The sequence below is a fragment of the Erigeron canadensis genome, chromosome 2, assembly GCF_010389155.1.
Source record: "Erigeron canadensis isolate Cc75 chromosome 2, C_canadensis_v1, whole genome shotgun sequence".
Lineage (NCBI taxonomy): Eukaryota > Viridiplantae > Streptophyta > Magnoliopsida > Asterales > Asteraceae > Erigeron > Erigeron canadensis.
The window spans coordinates 31554998-31580231 of record NC_057762.1 but is presented as its reverse complement, the minus strand read 5'-3'; the positions used below and the strand labels follow the sequence as shown (position 1 = coordinate 31580231).

Sequence of the window (25234 nt, the reverse complement as noted above, 5' to 3'; positions counted from 1 at the left end):
ATTTTTAACTTACAAGACTTTTTTGTAAAAATACTAAGACTTTCCGGCGACGGACCAGCCGGAAAATCATGTGTAAGTTAACTTAGTCGGAGATGATCATGGTGGTGGTTGGAGGTGATCATGGTGGTATGTAAGTTACAAAAAACACGAGTTCCTAATGGTCCCTAAAATAAGGAGTCCCTAAAATAACTTTTCCATATATATATATATATATATATATATATATATATTGGGTAAAGTTATTTTGAGAACCCTTTTTTTTGCGGGAACCTTTGAGAACTTTTCAAATCATGCCCAACCGATGATTGTTCTTTGCATGAAAGTTGTTTTTTGACTGTTTTCTGAATAACTTATGTGTAATTTTGAAGTTTATAATTGTGTGGATGCATGGATTATCATCCGTTATACAATTATGTGGAGATTTGGATTCTTGATCACATGTGCACGAATATTGCTATGATTGGATTATCATCCGTTATACAAGTATGTGGAGATTTGGATTCTTGATCTCCACATACTTGTATAACGGATGATAATCCAATCATAGCAATATTTGTGCACATGTGATCAAGAATCCAAATCTCCACATAATTGTATAACGGATGATAATCCATGCATCCACACAATTATAAACTTCAAAATTACACATAAGTTATTCAGAAAACAGTCAAAAAACAACTTTCATGTAAAGAACAATCATCGGTTGGGCATGATTTGAAAAGTTCTCAAAGGTTCTCGCAAAAAAAAAAGTTTTTCAAAATAACTTTTCACTATATATATATATATACACACACAATCTAACACTTGCCCAACAAGGCTGGAGGTCCTTTTCTACTTTTGGTAGAACCTGGAAGCAGTCTCTCTACCTTTGGTAGGGGTAAGGCTGTCTACATATCAACCTCCCCCAAACACCGTCGAAGACGGTATTGGGACCCAAAATCCGTGAAAGATGACATTGAGAGTTTTATGTATATATACAATCTAACACAGTTAAAATAAGTTTATGTAAATAGGTAAATTTTAGTCTCTTCGGCTATTTGTCAATTGTCGTTATATGACCTTAAATAAACTATCACAAACTATTCATGTAGTTGGTTATTTTCTTACCAATCGATCTTATGCCACCAACAAACTACCAAAGTACCCTTTTTTTTGTTATCACGTTTTCTAAAATACTAATACTATCATAAGTATATCAAAAATGAAAAATGATATACCCTCCTAACAATTTTTTCCGATCTTTTTAACTTTTTAAAAATTTAAAAATTTGACATGTGTATACGATAAGAAAATTATTTTTAAAAAAATGACTTAATGTTATATGGTCAAAAATCTATTTTAATATATACTATAAGACAGTTGAACTAATGATTTATTAACCAATCAAATCGCTCAATTTCATCAAATTAACTTTTGCTTATGTCATCATTTAGATTAAATATAAATTAAAAATCCTAATAATCATTATCAAAATATATTATTATATTAGTATTTATATTATTTTATAGAAAAAGTCTCATTGATTTACACTTTTTTGTTTTCCATCAATAATTTATACTTTTTAGCTCTGAATACTGAGTTTATATTTATTTTTGATCATCAACTTGAGAAATTTTTTTAAATTTTACCATCATTTAATTAGTTAAAAAAATTTTCAATATATTAAATATTGTCTAAAAAAATTATTTCAAGACCTAGTGACTTATTAACAAATATTAGATTAGACTTTTATAAATTATAAATATTAATATTTAGTTTAATATTTAATATAAACACAATTTGAACTCTAGATACATATCCAAAAGATAATAACATATGATGATATACAACATCCTTATCCTAAACACAATAGGAATCACAGAACAAAACACGATTTACAACAGAAGGTTACTTGAATACTGAATCCATATCAAGATGAACTCTATTTAAGATTCGTTATATCTCTCAATCTAAAAGGTACGTAATTTTTTTTTGTTATATTAGTTTTGCATATTAATGTTTAAAGTTACAATTGTCACTCAAATCAAGATTCCTAATTTTTATCAAACAATATGAAAACAATTCTAAATGTTATCCAATTATCATAAGACAGGTCATTGGAAATAAACCTATGCGTGCCAATGGGGTTGGTGGCCCATTGGTAAAGTCTTCGACCTTAGGAGGATCCACCTGGGTTTGAGTCTCACTTCTCACATTTGTGAGGGTTGATTAACAGAGGTTTTTCGAGAGTCTTGGTTTCCAGGCATATGTGTAATTTAGGAAAAAACAAATAAATAAACCTATGCGTGTTATGGGTCCACATCATGATCAAGTACATATACTTGAATGTCAAGTACTATTTCTTAATTATCTTTTACAATAATATCACATAATGAGTACAACTAGTTTAAAAAAAAAATCAGTTATAGAGAAATTATTATAGCATGTGCCTTATTGAATAACTATGGTAAACAATTTCATCAATATGTCTCATCTAATAATGACAGTGACGAATCTATGATTATTGTACTACAACTTGCAATGTATAACACTTAAAACCGTATATATTTTCAAAATTATAAGCTTTTATAACTTAAATGTATAAAGATCTAATATTGATAATATCGTAAACCTGTGTCCAGTGTTGGACACGGGTCTAAAATCTAGTAATATAATTAAAAGAGGGGGTTGGGGGTACACTTGGCATCCCTAATCCCTCTCCTTTAGCATAATACTCCCTCCTTATTAATCATCTATATTTTTAATATTTATTTAATAAAAAATAGCTGACTTTTAATAAAATAATCTTTATTATTATTAATTTATTATTATTATTATATATATACCACCCACAAAAAAAAAAGCTAGGATCGACTACAAAAAATGTTTTTCTATTTATATACTTTTTTTCATTTTTAATCATTATTATTGATGAATTGATATGTATTTTTCAAATTATATATTCTACAATTTTTGTTCTCCTTTTATTTAACTAAAGTTGGAAAAAAAAAGTAAACTAGAATCAATATTTATATGAATTTAATTTTCATATATTTATTTTTTAGTTTTCGTATTGATTAAGTTATGATATTGGACATACACTTTTTATTTCTCTTTTTATTTAACTTTTTTTTTGTAAAGTTAGTTTCGATTCAGATGTGTTGTAGACAATTTTAACTAACGATTTGTTGGACCACCAACCCCCACCTCATGAAAAATACCTTGAGATGAGAAATTCAAAACTCGAACCTGAGACCTTGGGGAAAACTCACTTCCGGGGCCTACATATTTAACTAAAGTTGAAAAAAAAAAGTAAACTGGAATCAATATTTATATGGAGTTAATTTTCAAATGTTTCTTCTTTAGCTTTCGTATTGATTAAGTTGTGATATTAGTCATACATTTTTTGTTTCCTTTTTTATTTAACTAAAGTTGAAAAAACACAAGTAAACTGAAATCAATATTTATATGGAATTAATTTTCACATGTTTCTTCCGTAGCTTTCGTATTCATTAAGTTGTCATATTTATCATACACTTTTTGTTTCACAATTATTATAAAATTTATATATTTTGAGACTACTCATGGACGGGTCTGAGCATTAGTTCATTAAAAAGTTTTGTCTTAATTTTCTTTGTCCCAATTCCGTATTCCATGTGAGTGAGTGAATGAGTTTGGGTGGTCAGTGGTTAGTCACTGCACCTTCTTCTATCTTTCCTTTCTTCCCCCAATTCAACAACACACACTAAACTACACACACACACGCCCACATTCCCCTCTCTTTTTTCCTTTCTTTCTTGAATCCCCTTTTCCCAAGATTCCACCTTTTTACAATCTGTAAGTAAGTCTTTCTTTTCTTTTTCATTCTCAGCATTCTTATTACTTCACATTTATATATATATATATATGATATGTTCTCCTGCTTGTTATAAATGTTGTTTAGATGTTTAAGGGTATTACTTTACTATTTCTGTTTAAAAAAAAAAATTTATATTGGAATGTTTGTGAATGTTGATTTGAATGAATTTTGATTTTGTTGGAATTGGGATTCGTGAAATATGAAATTTTTTGAAGTCTTTGAGACATTGAAATCAAAAAGTTTGGATCTTTTTTTGATTTGGTGGTCATGAAATTGATGTTGGTTTTATTTCAAATCCCAATTTTAGGTCCATGTAATTGAATGTTTTAGTTTTTTTTTTAGGGCTTTATTAGGTAAATTTTTTCATTTATAATGAATTAATGAATCTATGCTATGCTTTTTTAGATGTCATAACACTTTTTAGAAAATTTTACTTTTAAAAGAAAATTAATTTTCGGTTTAGGATGCTCTAATTTTCTATATTTGTTACTTTTTCTAAATTTTTACCCACTGCTGGTAGTCCGAGTATGCGGCACGTTGGTGACCAGCATATTAACCTGCTTAAAGGCCAACAGTCTTTCTTTTGGGGTGCTACAAACCTTTTGATTATCTTTGTTGAAGACTAACAAAAAAAAAAAGCTGGCTACCTCAAATCGAGGTTTTTTTATACATTTTTACACGATTTGACTTGTGAAATAACTAATGAAAATGACTACTTGTATAGCACCTTTGCCACAAAGTTTTGACTTTGGAGAAAAGAGAACAACAATTATTAAGATGAATAACAATATACCTATTTCATCACCTAAGTAGAGAATCCAAAGTTGAAAAAGGTTAGATTCGTTTACTTTTATTAACCACTGGTTTTATGTTCAAGTGTTGCAGTTATTAGATATACTGATATTTTCATCGTTGTTTCTACTCAAAATCTTAAACAAATCTGTTAGTTTTGATAGTGTAAAGGTAATCCATTGACTTTCAAATGTGAAGATTCTTGTTAGTGACTTAGTGTATACATATACACTTATCTTTACGTTGACATATTACATTTTTTAATCCGTGTTTGACTTATTTTTTGGATATCTGTCATACGCTATAACATGTAGAGGAAACTTGTATTAAAAGTTTAAAAAATAGGTTTTTTCATGCATGCATTTAAAGGTTATGTTAGGCATCCATTTTTATCATGTTCGGTAGATTTTTTATGTATGTCACAAGGCAATCGTTTGGATTGAGTTCTGATAGTTACTTTCTTCATTTTGATTCAGAATTGAAGTAACTCCTATTGGTCTTGGCTGCAAGATCAATAACTTGCTGTTAAGGGTGCACCATGGGGAACGAGTCATGGTTCCAAGGTCTTTGGAAACCTTCAAGGAAACATGACCATGGTCCGGAAAAAGTTCGAATTGGCGTTTTAGTGTTTGAAGTAGCTAGTGTAATGTCTAAGCTAGTCCATCAATGGAACTTACTAACAGATAAACAAATCATGAAGTTAAGGGAGGAGATGAGTAACTCTGTGGGTATTACAAAGCTTGTTTCAGATGATGATGATTATGTAGTAGATTTAATATGTGCTGAGATGCTACACAATTTGGAAAATGTGTCGAAGGTTGTCACGAGGCTTTCCAAGAAATGTAGAGATCCCGTTTTAAAATGTTTTGAACGTGCATACGATGATTTGATTAAGTTTGGCGTTGACCAGTACCAGTGGCAGTTTACATGGAAAAAGATGAATGAGAAAGTGAAAAAGATGGAAAGCTTTATTATGATTAATGCGAGTTTATATCAAGCAATGGAAAATCTTACTGAACTTGAACAAATCTTGAGGAGAATGAAGAGTACTGATGATCACGATAGCATAACTGTGGTAGATTATACAAAGAAAATGGCATGGAAGCAGCATGAAGTGAAACGGTTAAAGGAGATTTCATTGTGGAACAAGACTTATGATTATGTGGTTTTGATTTTGGCAAGATCCATATTCACTATCTTTGCTAGAATCGGGCATGTTTTTGGAATTAACCATGTGTTACCTCCAAAAGTTGAAGAATCTGCATTGCTAGATTCAGGCTTGCTTCATTCTTCAGTTGACCCAGGTCAGAATAAGATTCCAAGATTCTCCTCTGGCCCATTAGGGAACATTGGTACTAAATCTGGCCCGATTCCAAGAACGAATAATGTGAAGAATTTTTTTTCGGGCCCACTAGGTAATGCAATAACAGTTTCTGGTTCTAAACGTGGAAGTGTTAACTCTTTTTCGGGGCCCATTGGTAAACTAACATCAAAGTCGGGGCCTTTAATGCGAGCTGCTAAAACCGGACTGAAATGGTGGCATTCACGTGACAGTTCATCAAAGATTCATGGAAAAAGTGTTACCCCAAACCGTATGAGTACTAGTAATGGAACTTTTGGAGGCTGCATGATAGGTGGGAACGGTTCTCCAGTTAAGCACCATGGAACTCAAAAGGCCGCCTCTTCTGCTGCTAGGTGGCGGGTTCAAGAAACTGGCTTGAAGCCAAAACGGTGTGATGCTCCACCAGAAACACTCGGTGCTGTTGCTTTGTCTCTGCATTATGCTAATGTGATTGTGGTTCTTGAAAAGCTGGTGGCATCTCCTCACTTGATCGGTCATGATGCAAGAGAGGATTTATATAATATGCTGCCCAAAAATGTGAAAAACGCTCTTCGTGTGAGGTTAAAACCATATGCTAAAAGCTTGGAAATGGCAGTTTATGATGCGGCTTTAGCAGAAGAATGGAGTGAGGCCATGTTGGGAATTTTAGATTGGTTATCACCACTTGCTCATAATACGATAAGATGGCAGTCAGAAAGGAGTTTTGAGCATCAAAATATGGTTTCGAGAACAAATGTTCTCCTTGTACAAACTCTCTACTATGCAAATCAAGAAAAGATAGAAGCAACAATTACCGAGCTTCTTGTTGGTTTAAACTACATTTGGAGGTTTGGTAGAGAAGTTAACGCTAAAGCTTTGTTGGACTGTGAAAATGGTGTCGACGATTATGTAAACTTGGTGTAGTTGCTGTTTCAAAATGAAAAAGGTACCCTTCAAAAGTCGATATATCGTTTTTTGGGGATATAAAACTTATGTTATATGGTAGATGTTTACCGAAATATGAGCTTTCCCTTAGATATTACAAGGTTTATGCTAAATATAACATGGTTGAGGAGGTGTTGTGATGATCAAATTGACCATTCATGATTGCTTTTAAGTTTCATCTTTTTGATAAATAGATACTGCAATACTTGTGTTCCTGTACTCGTAAGTCATATACTTCTATAATGGGATAATGACAGTGTAGCTAACTATGTCTAAATATGAGTGTAACGTAAGGATCTCTTAAAGTGTTTATGTTATGTAATCAACACCGTATTTTGTAAAAAAAAAAAAAAAAACAATACTTAAATGGCACTGCTCACTAATCTAATTTTGCAAACACAACAGTTGACTTGGAAAAAAAACTTACGTGACAATGTTGTCTGATCTCTATCTTCTCCACCAATTCATTATAGTTTTATATTAAGGCTATCTCCAATAAGGGTGACCTTAGGTGTCTTTAGATATCCTTCGTCGTTAAAGTTTGTCCAAAATTAAGGATTTTTTGAAGGATGCCCTTACTTAAGGGTATGACCTTACTTGTCCTTACTTAATATTTTTTTGTTTTTTAGTGGAGATAAAAGGATATGTAAGGATGTTTGTATGGTTGGAGATAAAATTATAAGATTAAAAGGATTTATAAGGATGTATAAATATTTGTAAAGATATGATGTGGCAGCTCAAGGACGTCTAAGAACGTCCTTAGCATTGGAGATAGTCTAATAATTTTGTACCAAAGCTTTTACCTAAAAAAAATAAAGAATTTTTGTCAGATCCAATGAATTAAAATATGTACTATGTAAAAGTGATTTTATCACAAAGAAACTGGCGTTGCCGGTGAACTAGTCAGGGTTCATGACGGAACACCACCCTCGACCCACTGCCACCAAATATATATAGATCTATATATAATCTGCTATCTAACAATATTTTTCCAATCTATATATAATATATAATATATAACTATGATGAATTGAGTGGAGAAGAGAAGTCGAGAAGATGAGATGAGTCAACATTGTCGCGTAAACATTTTTTCCAAGTCAATCGTCGTGTTTGCATAATAGAATGAGTCAGCAGTGTCATGTAAGCATTGAGGCCTAGTCACCAAACAATTTACATTTTTTGGACAAAATGCGTTGTTGATTACATAACATAAACACTTTAAGAGATCGTTACATTACACTCACATTTGGGCATAATTAGCTACCCTCGTTATTCCTTCTATAATTGCTTCTTTTTCACTTTTGGAAAGCGATACTAGAGTGTAAGTTTACCAAAACTTTATGTATGAATAAATTATCTTATGGTATGTATCAAGTCTCACGATACATACATTAACAAGTTCTGAAAGTTTGATACAATCAATAGGAAGTTTTTTAGATTGGTATCGACAATATTCTTTCATCTGGGTGTCAGTCAATACGAAAGGTTGCAGTATAATCTGGGTACATTGTGACATTGTGTTATACTCATCGTTCACATGATGAATGTGTAATCGGATATAGAAAGACTGAAAGAGTCAATCATGGTAAACTAGTCAAGAAAGCCTTCTAGTTGGATGATGCTTATAAGTTATAATAATATTTTTCGCTAACGTTGATTATGCTACTAGGAGTCTAGGAATGTTAAAAGTATGTCTCGTTTTGACGTTTTGAAAACGAGTATATGGAGAGAAATCCATGTTTAAGCCACCACAAATAATGGTTATTTTGGACATCAGAATTATGCATAGGCTTTGCTTAAACCCATGAAAAAGATGGGTTAGGATTCCATTCTCAAAATTAAAATTTTTTTTTCTAACATGTGTCTGGTCACATTTTAAAACCATTTAATGAACTAAACTTTTTATAAATAAAAATAAATATATTTAATAGTCATCAATGAAATGCAAAACTTATCATATTATAAATTACTCCGTCTACTCGTATTTTTATTTGTAAGCTTTAACTCTTAATTTAAAAAATATCTAAAATATAATTTATAAAATAAAAACTAAATTAGAAAAAAAAAAAAGAAGTAAGTAACTAAATATCCAATGCCGTTTTCCACGGGTTTTGGGTCCAATATCTCAAAGGTGTATGAGTGAGGATGCAAACAGTCTTATCGGTAAAGATGTTGCTTATAGATTATATCTAAATAATAGAAAAAAGACCTTTAGCCTTTTTTTAGGGTGCAGATTGAACTCTTTTTCATAATAACTCGAATTATTATATCTTTATTAATATATAATGATAAGTCAACCCACTTAATATGTTTCAAAATCAACCTAATCATAGGATGATGACATGCAGAAGAATCAAGGAATAAGATTCAGAAAGATAATTAATGAAATTCACATGTCAAATTTTAAAGTTTTAGGTTAATTTTTAGACATATGAGTTAGGTTAATTAGTCATTTTTTTCTTACTTTTATCATCCTCGATAACCTGTAAAACGATTATAAATATCATAAAAACAATTTTAGTGTCGTTAAAAGTTGCAAAACATGTTTATCTCGTTGTATTGATTGGAATTGTACTAGCAAATACGATTTTGCTTTTCTTGATTTGGCCTCTAAAACATTTGTTTTTCTAATATTGGTTTCTTTTATAACTTTTTTCTAAACAATGAGTTATTAGTTACTATTTAGCATTTAAGACATCACAATGATATCTAATTGAAAAATAGTGGAGCTCAAACTATGCATTGAGATTTCATCTATCTTTATTACTATATAAAAGTTCTCTCCCTTCATTTTTAAGAACATTAAAAAAAAAATAGGTCCAAATTGACTTAAGTATCCTTACTAGACCTCTCATTTGGAAAGAGTAATTAAAAATTATCCAATTTATTTTTGATGAACTAATTTATACCATAAATTTTTGTCTTACTAATTTATACCTAAATCGTATCTTTTATAATATTTTCACTTACACCTTTACATCAATCTACACCACTAAATTTCATCACTCACTTGTCTCCGCCAACACCTCATCTTCGTTGTCGCCACCAACTACGCATTTGCGGTGGTACTTTGTTGGTCAATCTTTTTAATTTTATCATCATTTTTTACTATATTTATTTCTTCTCGGTACTCGTTGGTCATATATAATTTGTCCATTAAACTTTTACGATACCTTTACTTTTTGTTTTACTTAAGAGATTACGTTTTTGGTCCAAAATTTTTATTTTACTTTTTATCACATTAAGTATTACAATTTCATAGAAAATTGTTTGGTTAGTTCATGTGAATGTTGTGTTTTCTTTTTATATTTTCTCATTGATATGAGGGTAATTGTTTGACATCTTAAAATCTAAGGTCCATATTCGAGTCTGTGCCCTTTTCGTTTTCTTTTTCCTAGGAGTTTTATCGTTAACAAAACTAATTCGATCTAAAATGTAATTTGTTATCTCCGACTAACGACCACTTAAAACGTTAGTTATATCAAAATTTATCAAGTCCAAAAATGTAACAGAAGCGTTAAATACAATAACGGAAGATACCTAAACTGCACAAAACTAACTGACCTACCCACCTTTCACACCACTTAACGATCCGTTAACAGCTTCATCTAATCATCATCATCGTCATCTTCTTCATCAAACCCTAACCCTAATCTCCCTCACACATCAATGGCATCACCAACAAACACCGAAAAATCATCACCGATTAACAACGGCAATAACAGCGACGACAACCAGATCACCGTCCACACTCCGGCGACTATCGTCTCTGTAGAGCCACCAGAAGAACCACGGAGCAAAAAATCCAAACACGATTCTTCCGGCGGAGATTACCGGAGGGAACGTGAGGAATGGAACGATAAATCTGTAGAGATCCTTTTAGATGCATTTACAGAGAAATATATGGCTTTAAATAAGAGTCTTTTGCTCCGAAAAGATTGGCAAGTAGTTAGTGAGGTGGTAAATGATAAGTGTGGTAATAAAAGTATGGATCAGTGTAAAAATAAGATTGATAATTTGAAAAGGAGGTATAAGCTTGAGGTTCATAGAGTTAATAGTAATAGTGGTAGTATAAGTACTTGGAAATGGTTTAAGAAGATGGATTTGTTGTTCGGGAATTCGCCCGTGGCGAAAAGCGGTGGCGAGAATGTGCTCGAGCTCGAGGGTGAGGGTAAGGGTGATGAGGATGAAGGTGATGATAGGTCGGTTGGAGTGTCGTCCGGTAATCAGCATAGGCGATCTGCGAGGTAGTTTGTGTTTTATTTGATTTAGTTGTTTATCATTATGGTGGTTGTTGTTGTTGTCCATGAGGGTGTGAGAGAAGTGCGACGAACGTTATGACTTAAAATGCATACCCGAAGTTAATTTTTCTTATAAGTGGTTATGCATTTAAATGTGTGTTCAAAAGTAAGAGCAATTAACGATCTGTTTTTGCTATAACGGACCTCTTGGTAAACAAAACCTTATAAGTGTGTTTTGGTTTTTCAAAAAACGATATAAGTTATAGGCACTTGAAAATAACCTCTCCCAAACGCTCTCTAAAGTCTATAAGGGTTGTCTTACTGGTTGGGGATTTGGGAATCTCCAGTAGAGACCTCCTAACATCTTAACAGGCTACATCTATGTGGCCAGCCTCAGGTAGCTTAGTTGGTTTTGGAGTAGAGGACTCGCGAATGGACTCACTTTGGTCCTTAGCGTGTCGCTGAGTGCTTTCAATATTTCCCTTGGGGTGGGATGTTAGGGTCTGCCAGTGTTAGATAGTGTGGCAAATTTGTGACTACCGGCCTTAAAATATACGATCACTATCAACATAGTTCAACTGTGCCTGTGACGTATGTTTTGTTTGTATTAACACAAGTAAATTGACTATATTTTGTATAGATCATCAAACTTGTCACCTTTATATTCAAGTGCTAGTGTTTTATAATCAGAAAACTTTTGCACAGGGTCTCTGGAAGTTAGATATGGCCATTCTCATTACAGTTGGTTATCAAGTTGCTATGCATAATAGTATAATACTGTCATTTTTTTTTATCCTATGTTCTTATATATGATGGGTGTATGTTTTAAGGCTTGCATCACCCCACAATAGTCCAGTTCCGAACAATGTAAAACGGAGTACAAAGGTGAAGTGGAAAAGGGTGGTGTTTAAAGTTAGTGGTACTGCTTTAACTGGAAGCAGTCAGAATATTGACCCAAAGGTTCAGATTTTTCTTGCTATGACTTCATATAAAGATCTGATGCAATTTACATGCTAAACTTGAAATTTTCTTTTTAGGTGGCTTTGCAGATTGCAGAAGAAGTTGCAATAGCTTCCCGGTCTGGCGTGCAGGTACTTATTTCTCTTTTCCGTGTCCTTTCTGTAAACGTTAATTGCATGTAAGGTATCGCGGGCGATTTTCTATTTATACAAAATGTACTTTCATAGTCAGCATTCAAGTGTTTATTCTATAAATTTATCATCAAATAGTGGAGTGCTCACCTGGTAACCTGTTGATTGTTTAGCAATTGAGGGCCATAAAGTTAATCATGCTGTTAGTTGATGATATATGTTGTTTTTGAAATTACTTTTTCTAAAATAGAGATTTATAGGAAGTACTTCTACAAGCAATCTAGTCTTCTCTGAACCCGCCACTTGGTTGTTGCTTTTGTCAAAATCATTTTGCGTGTTCATTTGTCACATAAGATATATGTCACTCGTGATTTATAGGTGGCTATCATAATTGGAGGGCGCAACTTTTTTTGTGGTGATTCCTGGGTGTCAGCAACTGATTTAGATAGGCCTACAGCTTACCAGATTGGGTATTGTTTGTTAGCTTATATTAAATACCATATTTTGAGTCGTCATTTTTACTTTCAAGTATTTTAATATTATAAACAAACATATCTGTTTCTTTGCAGCATGATGGCAACAGTCATGAATTCCATATTGCTTCAGTCAGCCCTAGAGAAATTGGGTATTCAAACACGTGTACAAAGTGCTTTTGTGATGCCTGAAGTTGCTGAACCGTATAACCGGTTGCGTGCGATGCGTCATCTTGATAAAGGAAGAGTTGTCATCTTTGGTGGTGTTGGTGCTGGCACGGGGAACCCACTCTTTACAACTGATACAGCGGCGGCTTTAAGGGCCACTGAGAGTATGAACCGTGACGTCTTCTCTTGTTTGTCTTATTCTTGTGTGGTACCTGATGGTTTCAGTTTTCATTTTTACTCATTTTGGCACTATAACTATTTTCTTCTTTCACGGGGTACTTCAACTAATGAAATGGATTTCGGGTCCTCTTTTTGAAGAAAGTGAAACAGTGGTATCGCAACTAATCAAATTTTTCTTAAAAAAAATGATTTAGGATGTTGTATTGTCCTTTTTTCGAAGAAAGTGAAACGATGGTATCAAAACTAATCAAATTCTTTTAATAGAGTGATTTTTTTGGGTAAAAGGCTTTAAGACCGGTAAATATTATAAAGGGATTTAGGAACTTTCAACTCATTTGACTTGTTTCTTTTTCTCGTCAATATGTATTATATCATCAATTTCACCCACTGAGAACCTACACAACCCAAATTCGAGCCATTCATAAGGGGCTGAAAGTGCCACCAGACACCTCTATTTCTAACTCTTAGCCTTTGAAAACATTGCTCTATAATCCATTAATCTTCTCTCATATTTTTGTTGATGAGCAGTCGATGCAGATGCGGTTATTAAAGGTACAAGTGTAAATGGTATGTGTGATAAAAACAATGTCACATTGGATAAAGTAAACTATCGTTATGCTGTTTCTAGAGGCTGCCCATCTATAGATTTGATGGCAATACAATTCTGCCAAGAGAACGCAATTCCGGGTTAGTTTACTCAATATTTCACAGTTTTTTTTTCTATAAAATTCATACAGTGCATGCAGCCCGTTATGATATGATGATATTGGATAAGTGATTAACTAGGGATTTTTGGATATTTGTTTTGAAAGCGATCATGTGATATTTAACACTATTTATAATTAAACAGGCTGTAGAAAATAGTGTTGGATATGGTTTTACTTTTTGAAGCTATAATAACCAAATAAAAGATATATTATTTTTAGTATTTTGCAAATCTGATAATAAATTACAGTATTATTGTGAATACTTTATACAATGTCTCTCAGTTCAAGTAAAAATGGTGAATATGCATATTATTATGAGATAATCAATTATGTTGTAGCTATGAAAGTGATCATCCAAAACCTATTATTTGATCTTTAAAGTCAGAATAACTTTTACATATCAAAACACGGGAAACTCTGATTATCGGAAATTATCAGACAGTTTAAAAACGCAAACTCAAGTATCCCTGACTGCATAATAAATCAAATTTACGGCCATTTCTTGGCTTAATTAAGCATAAAAGTATGCAATTATTTTCCTTAATTTTCACTTCGTAATATACTTTTGTTTTCCTTTCATAGTTGTTATATTTAACATGCTGAAGCCTGGGAATGTCTCGAAAGCGTTGACCGGAGAACAAGTTGGCACCTTGATTGAGCAGTAACGCTCACCCAGTTGGCTCATCTGGAAATCGTCCTCTGATGAAGTGTTTATATTCCCTTTGCAGTTAATTGAATTAGGATTAAAATATGTTAGTTTGAGTCACATCCACCATTGATGCTTTTAGGAGGACATCCTTTAGGTCTAATGTTGATGCCAACTACCGGATCTTATTTATGTTGTACATTATGGTCACCAGATTTTATTAAAATAAATTATGGCATTGGATTTAGAAGGGTTGATGGTTACTAACCCTAGTTCTGAGTGCTGGCCGAGTTTTCGACTGGAATTAGTTTGAGGCAAATGTATATATGGATATATGTGATAGGTCCACAGTTTAACGTGGCTCTCTTCTGAACCGTAAGATGTGAGCATTGAGCAGTAAGTTTCGAATATGAAATTGAAAAAGATGAGTTAATCATGTTAGATATCAATGTATTTTTCATGTTTATTTTTTTGCTATGTTTGTTTGTAGACTTGTAGCTTATCTACTTTGTTATGTCAACAATCAATGAATCTTTAAAATTAAGAAAGATGGTAAAAATTTTGTTTGATTTCAATATATGACATGATATAATTTAACTTAATAGTTATAAAACGAGAAACCTAAAAATCTAAAATATTACTAGTATTTAGCTAATCCATTTAAAAAGCGGATAATAAATGTAATAGTTAATTCGACTTCCAGTTTATTTGCTAAGTGGATTAAAAGGATTTATATTTGTTTTTTCAATTCAAACAAACCAATATGGCTATATTACTTTATTATTTATTAATTAATTAAAGGAAAATGATTAGACTTTGGAGCAAAAACAAAATATATTAACAAGGTGGTGGTTTAAAATTTCTTTTTTAAAAGAAAAACTAGACAATAATTGCATGTTGGTTTAAAAGACTCGCGTTTTATCCAAAAGTCAACAGAAAGACAACTTCTTAGAAACTCAAAAGAAAGTTGAATTCATTGATTGAATCTATCATCTTCATCTCTTTTGCAATACAAGTATTCTGTAACTCATCGTACCTTGATCAATTCGCTTCATAGTCACACAACCATATCTATCTATCGTTGACTTCAACGGTCGCCCAGTTGACCTCAACCAGTTACAGAAATGACTGGTGCAGATATTGCTGTTGCCGCGGTTGCAAAACTTATCGAGTACACAGCCCGGCCCATTGTTCGTCCGTTTGATTATATACGTCATTATGATACCAACATTAATAGTCTAAGAACTCAAATTGTGTATCTAGAAAGTATTCTGTCTGATGTCCAACAGCAAGTAAATTTAGCTCATAGGAATGGAGAGATTGTTCTCCCAGTTGTACAAAACTGGCTAGCTAAAGCTGATGGTTTATCTACTGAATCACATAATTTTCTGAGTAATGAAGTTGATCGATATCGTAGGTGCTTTAGTGGGACTTGCATTAACTTGAAGTTGGTTTTCAAAATTAGTAGAGAAGCTAAGAAGAAAACAATGGCAGTTGATGAGCTTGTTAAGACTGGAAAGTTTGATCGTATTTCTAATCCTGCCGGTCTACCTTCCATATGGACTAGTGGTGGTATTACTGTTAATACATCCGTGGGAGATTTGGATGGATTTGAGTCAAGAAAAGTGCAATTAAGATTGATGATGGAGGCATTGGAAGATGAAAGCGTTAACATAATTGGTGTGTATGGTATGGGTGGTATAGGGAAGACGACTTTTGTGGAAGAAGTTGCTAGACAAGCCGAAACTCTCCAACTCTTTGATGAGATGGTCATGTTGGTGGTTTCTCACAAGCCTAATCTGAGAAAACTTCAAAGTGATCTTGCAGAGATGTTGGAATTAAATTTAAAGGAGGAGAGCGAGCTTTTGAGAACTGCAAGGTTACGTGAAAGGTTGAATAAAGTGACGAGGATCTTGATTGTGATGGACGATGTATGGACACCTCTTGATTTGAGGGCAATTGGCATCCCACAAGATAATTTACATAAAGGGTTCAAGATTATTTTGACATCAAGAAGTCTAGATGTGTGTCATGATATGAACACTCAAAGATACTTCCACATGGATGTTTTGTCACAAGAGGAATCTTGGAATTTGTTTAGGAAAATGGCAGGTGATGCAGTTGACTCGTCAGAGATTAATCCTATTGCTATTGAGGTTGCTAAGAGATGCTCAGGATTGCCTCTTGCAATCGTGACAGTTGCTCGAGCTTTAAGACATAGAAGAGAACATGCTTGGCGTGATGCACTTCGTCAGCTGAGTTCTACAACGAATAATGTCAAAGGTATGTATGCAAACGTCTTTGCATCACTAGAGCTAAGCTTCAACTTTCTTAAAGATGAAGAAGCAAAGTCTTGCTTTTTGCTTTGTAGCTTGTTCAAAGAAGACCTTGATATCCCAGTGGAGTATTTGGTAAGATACGGAACAGGGTTAAGGATCTTTCAAGATGTTCATACATTAGAAGAAACAAGAGACAGAGTGCATACAATCATTGAGAATCTTAAAGCTTGTTGTCTATTATTGGATAGTGACATGGAAGATCGTTTTCGGATGCATGATGTTACTCGGGACTTTCTCCTTTCAGTAGCTTCCAAGGGTCTTTATATATTTTTGGAGAAGTTGTTGCCTGGACATATGGATTCACCTCATTTAAACAATCTAAGTAATACTTATGCAATCTCAGTGGTACTGAATGATCTTGAAGAATATCCCATTGGCATAGACTGTCCCACTCTTCAGTTGTGGCGGTTAGAAGGTTCTATGGGACTAGTGGAATTTTCGGGTGACAAAAATTTCTTTGATGGGATGAAAAAGCTTAAGGTTGTGCTCATGCATCATGTTTCAGTTCCATCAATACCATTGGCGTTTCTGAGTTTAAGAAAACTTTTAACGTTGTGTCTCGAATATTGCAAGTTGGGAGATTTGTCACTAATCAAAGAGCTGAAACACCTAGAAGTTCTTAGCTTTATGAACTCAGATCTCAAAAACTTACCAAAGGAAATTGGAGAACTCTCGCGCTTAAAGCTTCTAGATTTGACAGATTGTAAGAATTTGACAGTAATCCCATTTGGTGTGTTTTCCAATTTGTCTAACTTGGAGTGCTTGTATATGATGAATAGCTTTGTCCAATGGGGATTTGATGGTCAAAGTATAAGTCAAGATCAAGCAACTCTTGGTGAATTAAAGAACTTATCTCGCTTGAGCACGTTAGAGATGCATGTCCCAGATGTCAATCTATTCCCCAAAGATCTGGTATTTGAAAATTTGGTTAGATTCAAAGTATTTTTAGGGATGGATGTTAGTCAGGTGATAAGTTACTCATACCCAAAAACTTTGAGACTCACTCTCCGTCAAGGACTTACTTTACATGGCGGGATTTATAAGTTGTTGAAAGGAGCTCAACATTTAATCTTGGACTACTCAATTGTGAATGACTTGGACGACCTGCATAGTATTGTCTACGAGTTGAGGAAAGGCTTCAGGAATTTGAGGTGTTTAGAGGTCTACGGTTATACAGGAGTAGATTCTTTGGTTGACACGAACATATTTCCTGTCTTGGAGAACTTAAAGGTTGTTTCTGCTGCTGATCTTAAAGTGATATGTCATGATCATCTCCCAGATCAATCTTTTTGTGAATTACGTGAATTAATGTTAAGTATCTTACCAGAATTAACTTGTTTGTGGATGGATCCTATGGGAAATGTACGTTTGCGTAATCTAAGGACTCTATATGTGTCTGCTTGTCATAAACTCAATGACCTTCTTTCACAATCCACGGCAAAAGATCTGTCAGAACTCCAAAAACTATACGTCTCCTCCTGTGAAAATCTCAAAGTAATATTATTTAAAGATAAGGAGGTTTCATCCAATCGAATTGTCCTATCAAAGCTAAAGTCAATAAAGCTCGAGTTTTTACCAAATCTCTGGTGTTTCTTCCCTGAAGCAGCTTCAAATGGCAGTCTTGAAGTACAAGAACCCCTTTTCAGTTCAAAGGTAACAATTTCTTCCTCCATTAAATGTTGCTGCTAGTTGCAATACAAGAACAGATGGCAAGATGGGTAGGTAAGGTAATGGGTCATAACTGGTTCGGCTAGAAACGGGTCTATATCAGTAAAGATTATAACTTTCTATCCTGGTTGGGTTGATCCACAAACACTTTTGAGTTTTGACTGTGTTTATTGAATTTTATTTAAAAGTTAATCTCTTAATTATGATTACAAAGATTACCTATATTTTGTACAAAACAATCAGGAGGTCGTATCATATTAGGCAACTTTCAACCATTTGACCCATTCCCCTTTTAGCATTGTTTTTTTTTTGTTTGACGCACTTGAAATAAAAAATACTAACCAAATCAAATCTTTATAAATAAACAGTGCAACATTTTATCATCTAAAGAGCATCTTCGTAATGGTGTTAATATTGCAGGTTGACTTTCCATCCCTGGAAGAGTTGACTCTTCGTGAACTGTATTCCATTAAGGAGATTTGGCCTCGCCAACTTTCTGCTGCTAATTTTCGCAGCCTGAGGATCCTAATTGTCTTTGGCTGTGACAAAGTAAAGCTTGTGTTTCCTTCATATATGCAACAAATGTTGCAAAATCTAGAAATACTCTCCATCGAATGGTGTGATTCTGTAGTAGAGGTGTGTGAACGTAACAGGATTGAAATTCAAAATGAAAATGATGTGAAGTTAACAACTTTACCATGCATCAGAGACCTTAACTTGGGAAAGCTACCATTACTGAAGCAGTTATGGTGGAATATTGACCCTCATACAAGCTTACAGAACTTGAATTCTCTGCATATATATGAATGTGATGGTTTGACCCATCTTTTCTTCGCTTCTGCAATGAAGAGTCTTGTTCAACTTCAGGAACTGAAGGTACGTTCGTGTAAAATACTGAAAACAATTTTTCACAGTGAAGAAGATAAGATTGTTGTGCTGTCTCAGTTATGTTCTGTTAACCTTAACGATCTACCAGAACTGTCATGTATTTCCCAAGGGAATACTAGTTTAAGCTTTCCATCATTGGATGTGATTGAAATCAAAAGTTGTCCCAAAATGAAAGCTTTTGTTGCTGCTGATATGCATCAGGAGAATAACCTCTTCAATGAAAAGGTATGTGCTATATCTGACTACTAATTCCAATTTTTCCAAAAAAGTGTAACGCTTTTTTGGTGTAAAGGTAACGGGTAACCGGTGGAGGTTTTCCCTATTGCATTACCCAAGGATGGCGAACCATCTTTTGACTCGGATGTAGCGGCCTCACCGGGTTCTTTTTTTCTTACCTATGGCCAGTTCCAGCCGTATCACCGGTCTCCCCAAGTCATTTGCCAAGGGTAGGATTTAAACCCGAGACACCTTGTAAGAAAACAGGACTCCTTTCCACTAGACTTTTACAAATACAAGTTCAAAACAAAAATCAAAAAGAAGGAAATAACAAATTTTGTAGTTTACTAATCAGATACGGAAATGAGAAAATATACAAATTATCCACTAGAAACAATTTGATTTGATTTTTTTTTTGTTAATGGACTTTTGTAGGTTGCATTGCCTAATTTGCAAGCATTGTACTTGGATGGACTGAATAACTTAACTGGCATATGGCACACCGAACATCTAGAGAAAAGCTTTAGTAAGCTTCATGTCCTGGAAGTCATCAACTGTGATCAGTTAAGATTGCGAAGTAATTTATATAACAAATAGTGCTTCACTTGAACAACTCTTTACCCTCAAACACCTGCAAATTCACCACAATCTTGCTTCCATTTATCTAATCAAGGTTGTTGATTAGCTTTAGATAATCTGCCAAATTTGAGACAAATATGGTGGAATAAAACTCTAAACATGACTCATAGGTTTCCAGGACTTGCTTGTATTGAAGTCACAAGTTGTGACCTCCTTGATTGCATCTTTCCGGTATCAGTAGCCAGAGGTTTACTGTGCCTCTACAAACTTAAAGTTGATACTTGTATGTCGGTAATATCACTTGTTGAAATGAATGGAAATCAGGACTGGCTGACATAATTCTCCCTCTGATATGTAGCATTGAGCTTGATAACCTTCCAAGTTTGGTAAGTTTTTGTACCTGTATGCCTGAGTTATATTGTGGCTCTGCTTGAAAGAATTTGCGAGTCGTGTATAGTTCTAAACTGGACTCGTTCATCTCAACTTCAAGCTTGAATAGTGAAGGGTCAGAAGGGTTTGTAGCAGAAAACTTTCCAAACTCCATTAAAGCATTTTTCGTAGGAAAGGTAATGTATCTCATCTATCACGAGAAATTTCTATTTATTTGTGAAGACCAGGCTAGCCTCCATTGCTCAATAAAAGGTTAAGACTGACAAATGGGTGCAGTGGGTGGGTTGGGTAATTGGCCAAAACAATATGTTTACTGAGTTGACACAAATCACTATTATCTATTAAATGGGTCATGATCCATCCATTACAATTATTTGGGTCATCGGTTAGATCATGACTCATAAGTTAATGGATTAGTAGCTGGTACCATCAAAACTCACCCACCGAGACTAATTTGACCCATTCAACTGCTTTCCTTTTAGGTTTTTTTTTTCCATACCCGATTAACCCGTTAGTGATCAAGCATAACTGAAATCAAGTGGATCAACCAATGCATAAGTGAATGGGACGAATTAATCACCTCTAGAGTCTAGTCTCCATGATTTGTATTTGCTAGCCTCTTGGATTTGTACCATGTAACTTACTTACCAAATGAAATCTGCAGAACAGGTTCTTTTCCCGAGCTTGGAGAAATTGCAGATTGACAACCTTGAGGGCATGAATGTCTTATGGCATGCAGATACTGTGCCCGAATCTTTCAGTCAACTGCGAATCTTAGAAGTGAGAAACTGCAACAGCTTGGTGAAACTCGTACCCTTGGGTTTACTCCCAGGCTGCAGAATATAGAAGAGTTATCTGTTAATCAATGTTGGTTGCTTGCAAAAAAACCATAATTCCTATTAAATATTCCAAAACCTGCAAGTATGTTTTATGGAAAGCGCGGTTTTGAATGGCCAATCTTGGAAACATTGGTGCTATGGGACTGCCCGGCCATGCTAAACTAAATGCAGATGAACTGATGAAGTAGGCTACGGTTTACAGGCATGGAATGGTGACATATAGAGCAACATCCAACTTTCATCCCAAAGTTAATTAAGGTTGGGGTAGTTGAGGAAGTTTAGTTGTACCCAACATTTGTTTCTTAAATTTGTTGTCCTGTTGGTTTTGTTCTTTTTAAAGTAGTATATATATTCGGGCCAATTGCATTACTAACGTATGGAAACAATGTGGCCATAAACATGCAAATTGGATAGCAAGGTGTGTCCATGATGTCCTTTAGAAGGGTGAAAATTTGTTATAATTAAGGGCATTGATCTTGAGACTTGAAAGTTTCCCAGTTAGTTATACAACCAAAAATTATCTTTATTGGTTCATATGTTTGTTCAAAGTGTCACATCATATATAGAAAATTTTAAAATTTTTAAAAATAAGAGGGGTTATAATGTTTATAAGTATAGATAATGTACGAGCATGGTACCCGCACGTTGCGACGAATACTATTGACGGGGCGTTTCATTTCACAATTAATGTCTCAAAAGTCTAAGCTTTAGAACCCAACATATGATTATAAAGAGAGGATGATCGGAGACACAAAATTAATATCGGCGGAGAAAAAATATACGGCATTAATTAATCGAGAATAGAGATGGGGATAGTGGTATACAATAAGTATATGTGTAAGGGCAAATAAGTAAATTTGTATGTCCTAAATTTATAAACTTTTCAACAATCCTATAATCTTTTATAGGGAGTATAGATATATTCTATATCTAATTGTATAAATAGATAATAATGCACAAAAAATACATATCAAAGGTAAGAACATTATAAAAGGAAATGAAATTTATTTATTGTGATTTGATTTTAGTTGGATCCTTTAAATGGTGTGAGCCCAGGGGGTCCATAAGTCTATTTCATATCCCTTCCACATTACTTCACCTAAAAATGATGGGTGAAATGACTGAAAGGAAAAATTGACCCCATAGAACATCTTTTTTTATTAAAAGGTAAAACATTGTTATTGTTTAGTAATATCCGTACCATCACAAAGAAGTTTACTTGGCTAATAACTAAACTATGGGTTGTGATTGTGAATACCGGAACTGTGAGCTTTTGTTTTTAAGATTGTTTATTTTATTTTCGTAATGGGTCTATTAACTGACTAGTGCTTTATTAATTACTTTAATCGTAAGCAGTATATAATGTTTGTCCACGAGCTCCACTTTTTTCCAGTTTAAATTTAAAAACTAAAAAATATCTATAATTAAATAGCACATGTCATATTAATTTAATTTAATTGTACACGATAAAGTATTTACTTTTGATATAATACTAGATTTTAGGCCCGTGTCCGACACTGGACACAGTGTTTACGATATTATCAATATTAGATCTTTATACACTTAATTCATAAAAACTTATAATTTTAAAGATATACGGTTCTAAGTGTTATACTTTGCAAGTTGTAGTACAATAACACATGTTCGTCACTGTCATTATTAGTTGATACATATTGATGCAAATTGTTTGTCGTAGTCATTTCACAAGGCACATGTTACAATAATTTCTCTATTATATAATTTATTAAACCAATTGTATTCATAATGTGATATTATTAAGAATTAAAATATAAACATACTTGTGATCCTGTACTTACATTCAAGTATATGTGTTTGATCATGATACGGCCCATAACATGATTATGTTTATTTTCAATCACTGTTCTATGATAATTAGATAACAATTAGGATTGTTTTCGTATTGTTTGATTGTTTACTGAGATTTTTGATTTAAGTGACAATTGTAACTTAAAAAAATTAAATATAAATACTTTTTGTAACATTTTTAAAAAATTTAAGAAAAAACTTCTCAAATGGATGGCTAAAAATAAATATAAACTATGTATTTAGGGTTAAAAAATGTAAATTATTGATGGATAACAAAAAAGTGTAAATTAATGAGACTTTTTTTTACAAATTAATATAAATACCAATATAATAATATATTTGGATAATGATTATTAGAAATTTTAATTATAGTTAATCTAAATGATGACATAAGCGAGAGTCAACTTGATAAAATTGAGCGATTTGATTGGTTATAAATATTAGTTCAACTGTCTTATAGTATATATTAAGATAAGCACTCCTAATACCCGTACGATGTACGGTAGCTATATAGATTATATCATAAAAAATTCAAATACGTCTCATACATGATTCGTGAGTATGAGATAAATTGTGGCCAAAGTAAACTGATGATCGAAGCGAAGTTATAATAAACAGTAATGATAAATATAATATATGAAACAGTAATGATAAATATAATATATGTTTAGTTAAAATTTTGGATTTACCTTAAATTTTTACAATCACATCAAAATCTGAACTTGTAAGCATAGTGGATGACGACAAATAACTTTGTGATTTCGTATCATAAACTCAAATTTTGATAAATATAAAAAACAGTAATGATAAATATAATATATGTTTAGTTAAAATTTTAGATTTACCTTAAATTTTTACAATCACAATAAAATCTGAACTTGTAAACATAGTAGATGACGACAAATAACTTTGTGATTTCATATCGTAAACTCAATTTTTGAAGTCTTCATGTTAATAACTTATTATAAGTAATAAGAGTTGAATAATTAAGAAAGAAAAAGAGACAATTTTATTAATGAGAAAACGATCAATCAAATAAGGTTATAATGTGTTTTGTATCAATAAGCCAAGTGTTAAAGTTTAATTTCAAGTCTAATAAGGAATTTGAATCTGTACACACTTAGAAAATCTAATTTAATAAAATAAATTAATTAAAGGACATATGTCGATCAAAGATTACATCACGTATTATTTCAAAAACATCTCAATCATGTTTTAGTTTATTGATGGATACTTCAAGGATATTCTTATGAAGATACTTCTAGAATATCATAAACTTTAACGTACAAGATAAAAATACTAACCAAAATATTTTTTGTTAAAATAACATATGGTGATACCTTAACCGTATAAGTATTGGATAGTGGACGCTCGTATCGCTGATACCATCACTACTACTCCTCGTCGTCACCAGTACACCGTTATCGTTGTTGTTTTGTGCGGTTACCCTGTAATATACAACATACTATTACGAATAAGCGTAAATGCTGTAAGAACTATAGTTGTTTTGCACACTGAAATCACATTGCATGTATTTTACATGAAGTTTCATGTATTTTTCTTGGTTATTTGTAATAGAAATTAGTAAGTCTCACTACTAATTAGATGCTAACGGTTAAAAAATACAACAAAATATAAAATTACATCAAATCATATAAATTAGATTTTTTTTTCTCATGAACTTTTATTGTTAAGATTGTATAAAAGTGCAAAAAAAATCCATTGAAACTTATATATATATATATATAGGGATGGGTTATTTGTAGTCTATGTACTTTTTATAGTACATGTGTAACATGTGTAACTTAACTTACACACTTCTTCTTTCTTCTTCCTTCCATCTCCGACCACCACCATGATACTCCGGCGACGGCGACCATCTCCGGCGAAACTTACACATGTGTAAGTACAACTTACATATGTGTAAGTTAACTTTCCGGCGAGAATCAGGTTCGTTTTCGGGTGTTTACGGTACAGGCCAGAGGCCCTTATCCGTTCTAAACTTAACCGTCAAGGGACGCATATGGGAATTGTATGGATTTGATAGGCGGCGATCCAAGAGATGGTGGCGGTGTGCTACGGTACG

At 33.1% G+C, this 25234-nt stretch overlaps 3 protein-coding genes across 5 annotated transcripts; all 3 read left to right on the top strand.

The window, feature by feature from the left end:
• The first annotated feature begins 3640 nt into the window (after window positions 1-3640).
• LOC122587358 lies at window positions 3641-7068 on the top strand. Of its 3 annotated transcripts, XM_043759501.1 has the most exons (3): window positions 3641-3816; window positions 4563-4671; window positions 5107-7068. In XM_043759501.1, exon 3 carries the CDS (start codon window positions 5169-5171, stop codon window positions 6873-6875), a length of 1707 nt encoding a protein of 568 aa, XP_043615436.1. In that variant the 5' UTR covers window positions 3641-3816; window positions 4563-4671; window positions 5107-5168; the 3' UTR covers window positions 6876-7068. The 3 variants fall into 3 exon arrangements, with proteins under 3 accessions (XP_043615436.1, XP_043615434.1, XP_043615437.1); XM_043759499.1 differs by lacking the exon at window positions 4563-4671; XM_043759502.1 differs by lacking the exon at window positions 4563-4671 and having other exon boundaries at window positions 3641-3820.
• Window positions 7069-10405: 3337 nt separating this feature from the next.
• LOC122587370 (uridylate kinase-like) lies at window positions 10406-14652 on the top strand. The gene is made up of 7 exons (XM_043759519.1): window positions 10406-11143; window positions 11968-12097; window positions 12175-12228; window positions 12607-12698; window positions 12798-13033; window positions 13578-13736; window positions 14339-14652. The coding sequence occupies exons 1-7, from the start codon at window positions 10566-10568 to the stop codon at window positions 14419-14421; spliced, it is 1332 nt and encodes a 443-aa protein (XP_043615454.1). The 5' UTR covers window positions 10406-10565; the 3' UTR covers window positions 14422-14652.
• An 874-nt stretch (window positions 14653-15526) lies between these two features.
• LOC122588079 (disease resistance protein At4g27190-like) lies at window positions 15527-21838 on the top strand. The gene is made up of 4 exons (XM_043760221.1): window positions 15527-18394; window positions 18830-19522; window positions 19949-20658; window positions 21147-21838. The coding sequence occupies exons 1-3, from the start codon at window positions 15527-15529 to the stop codon at window positions 20108-20110; spliced, it is 3723 nt and encodes a 1240-aa protein (XP_043616156.1). The 3' UTR covers window positions 20111-20658; window positions 21147-21838.
• The last annotated feature ends 3396 nt before the right edge of the window (window positions 21839-25234 follow it).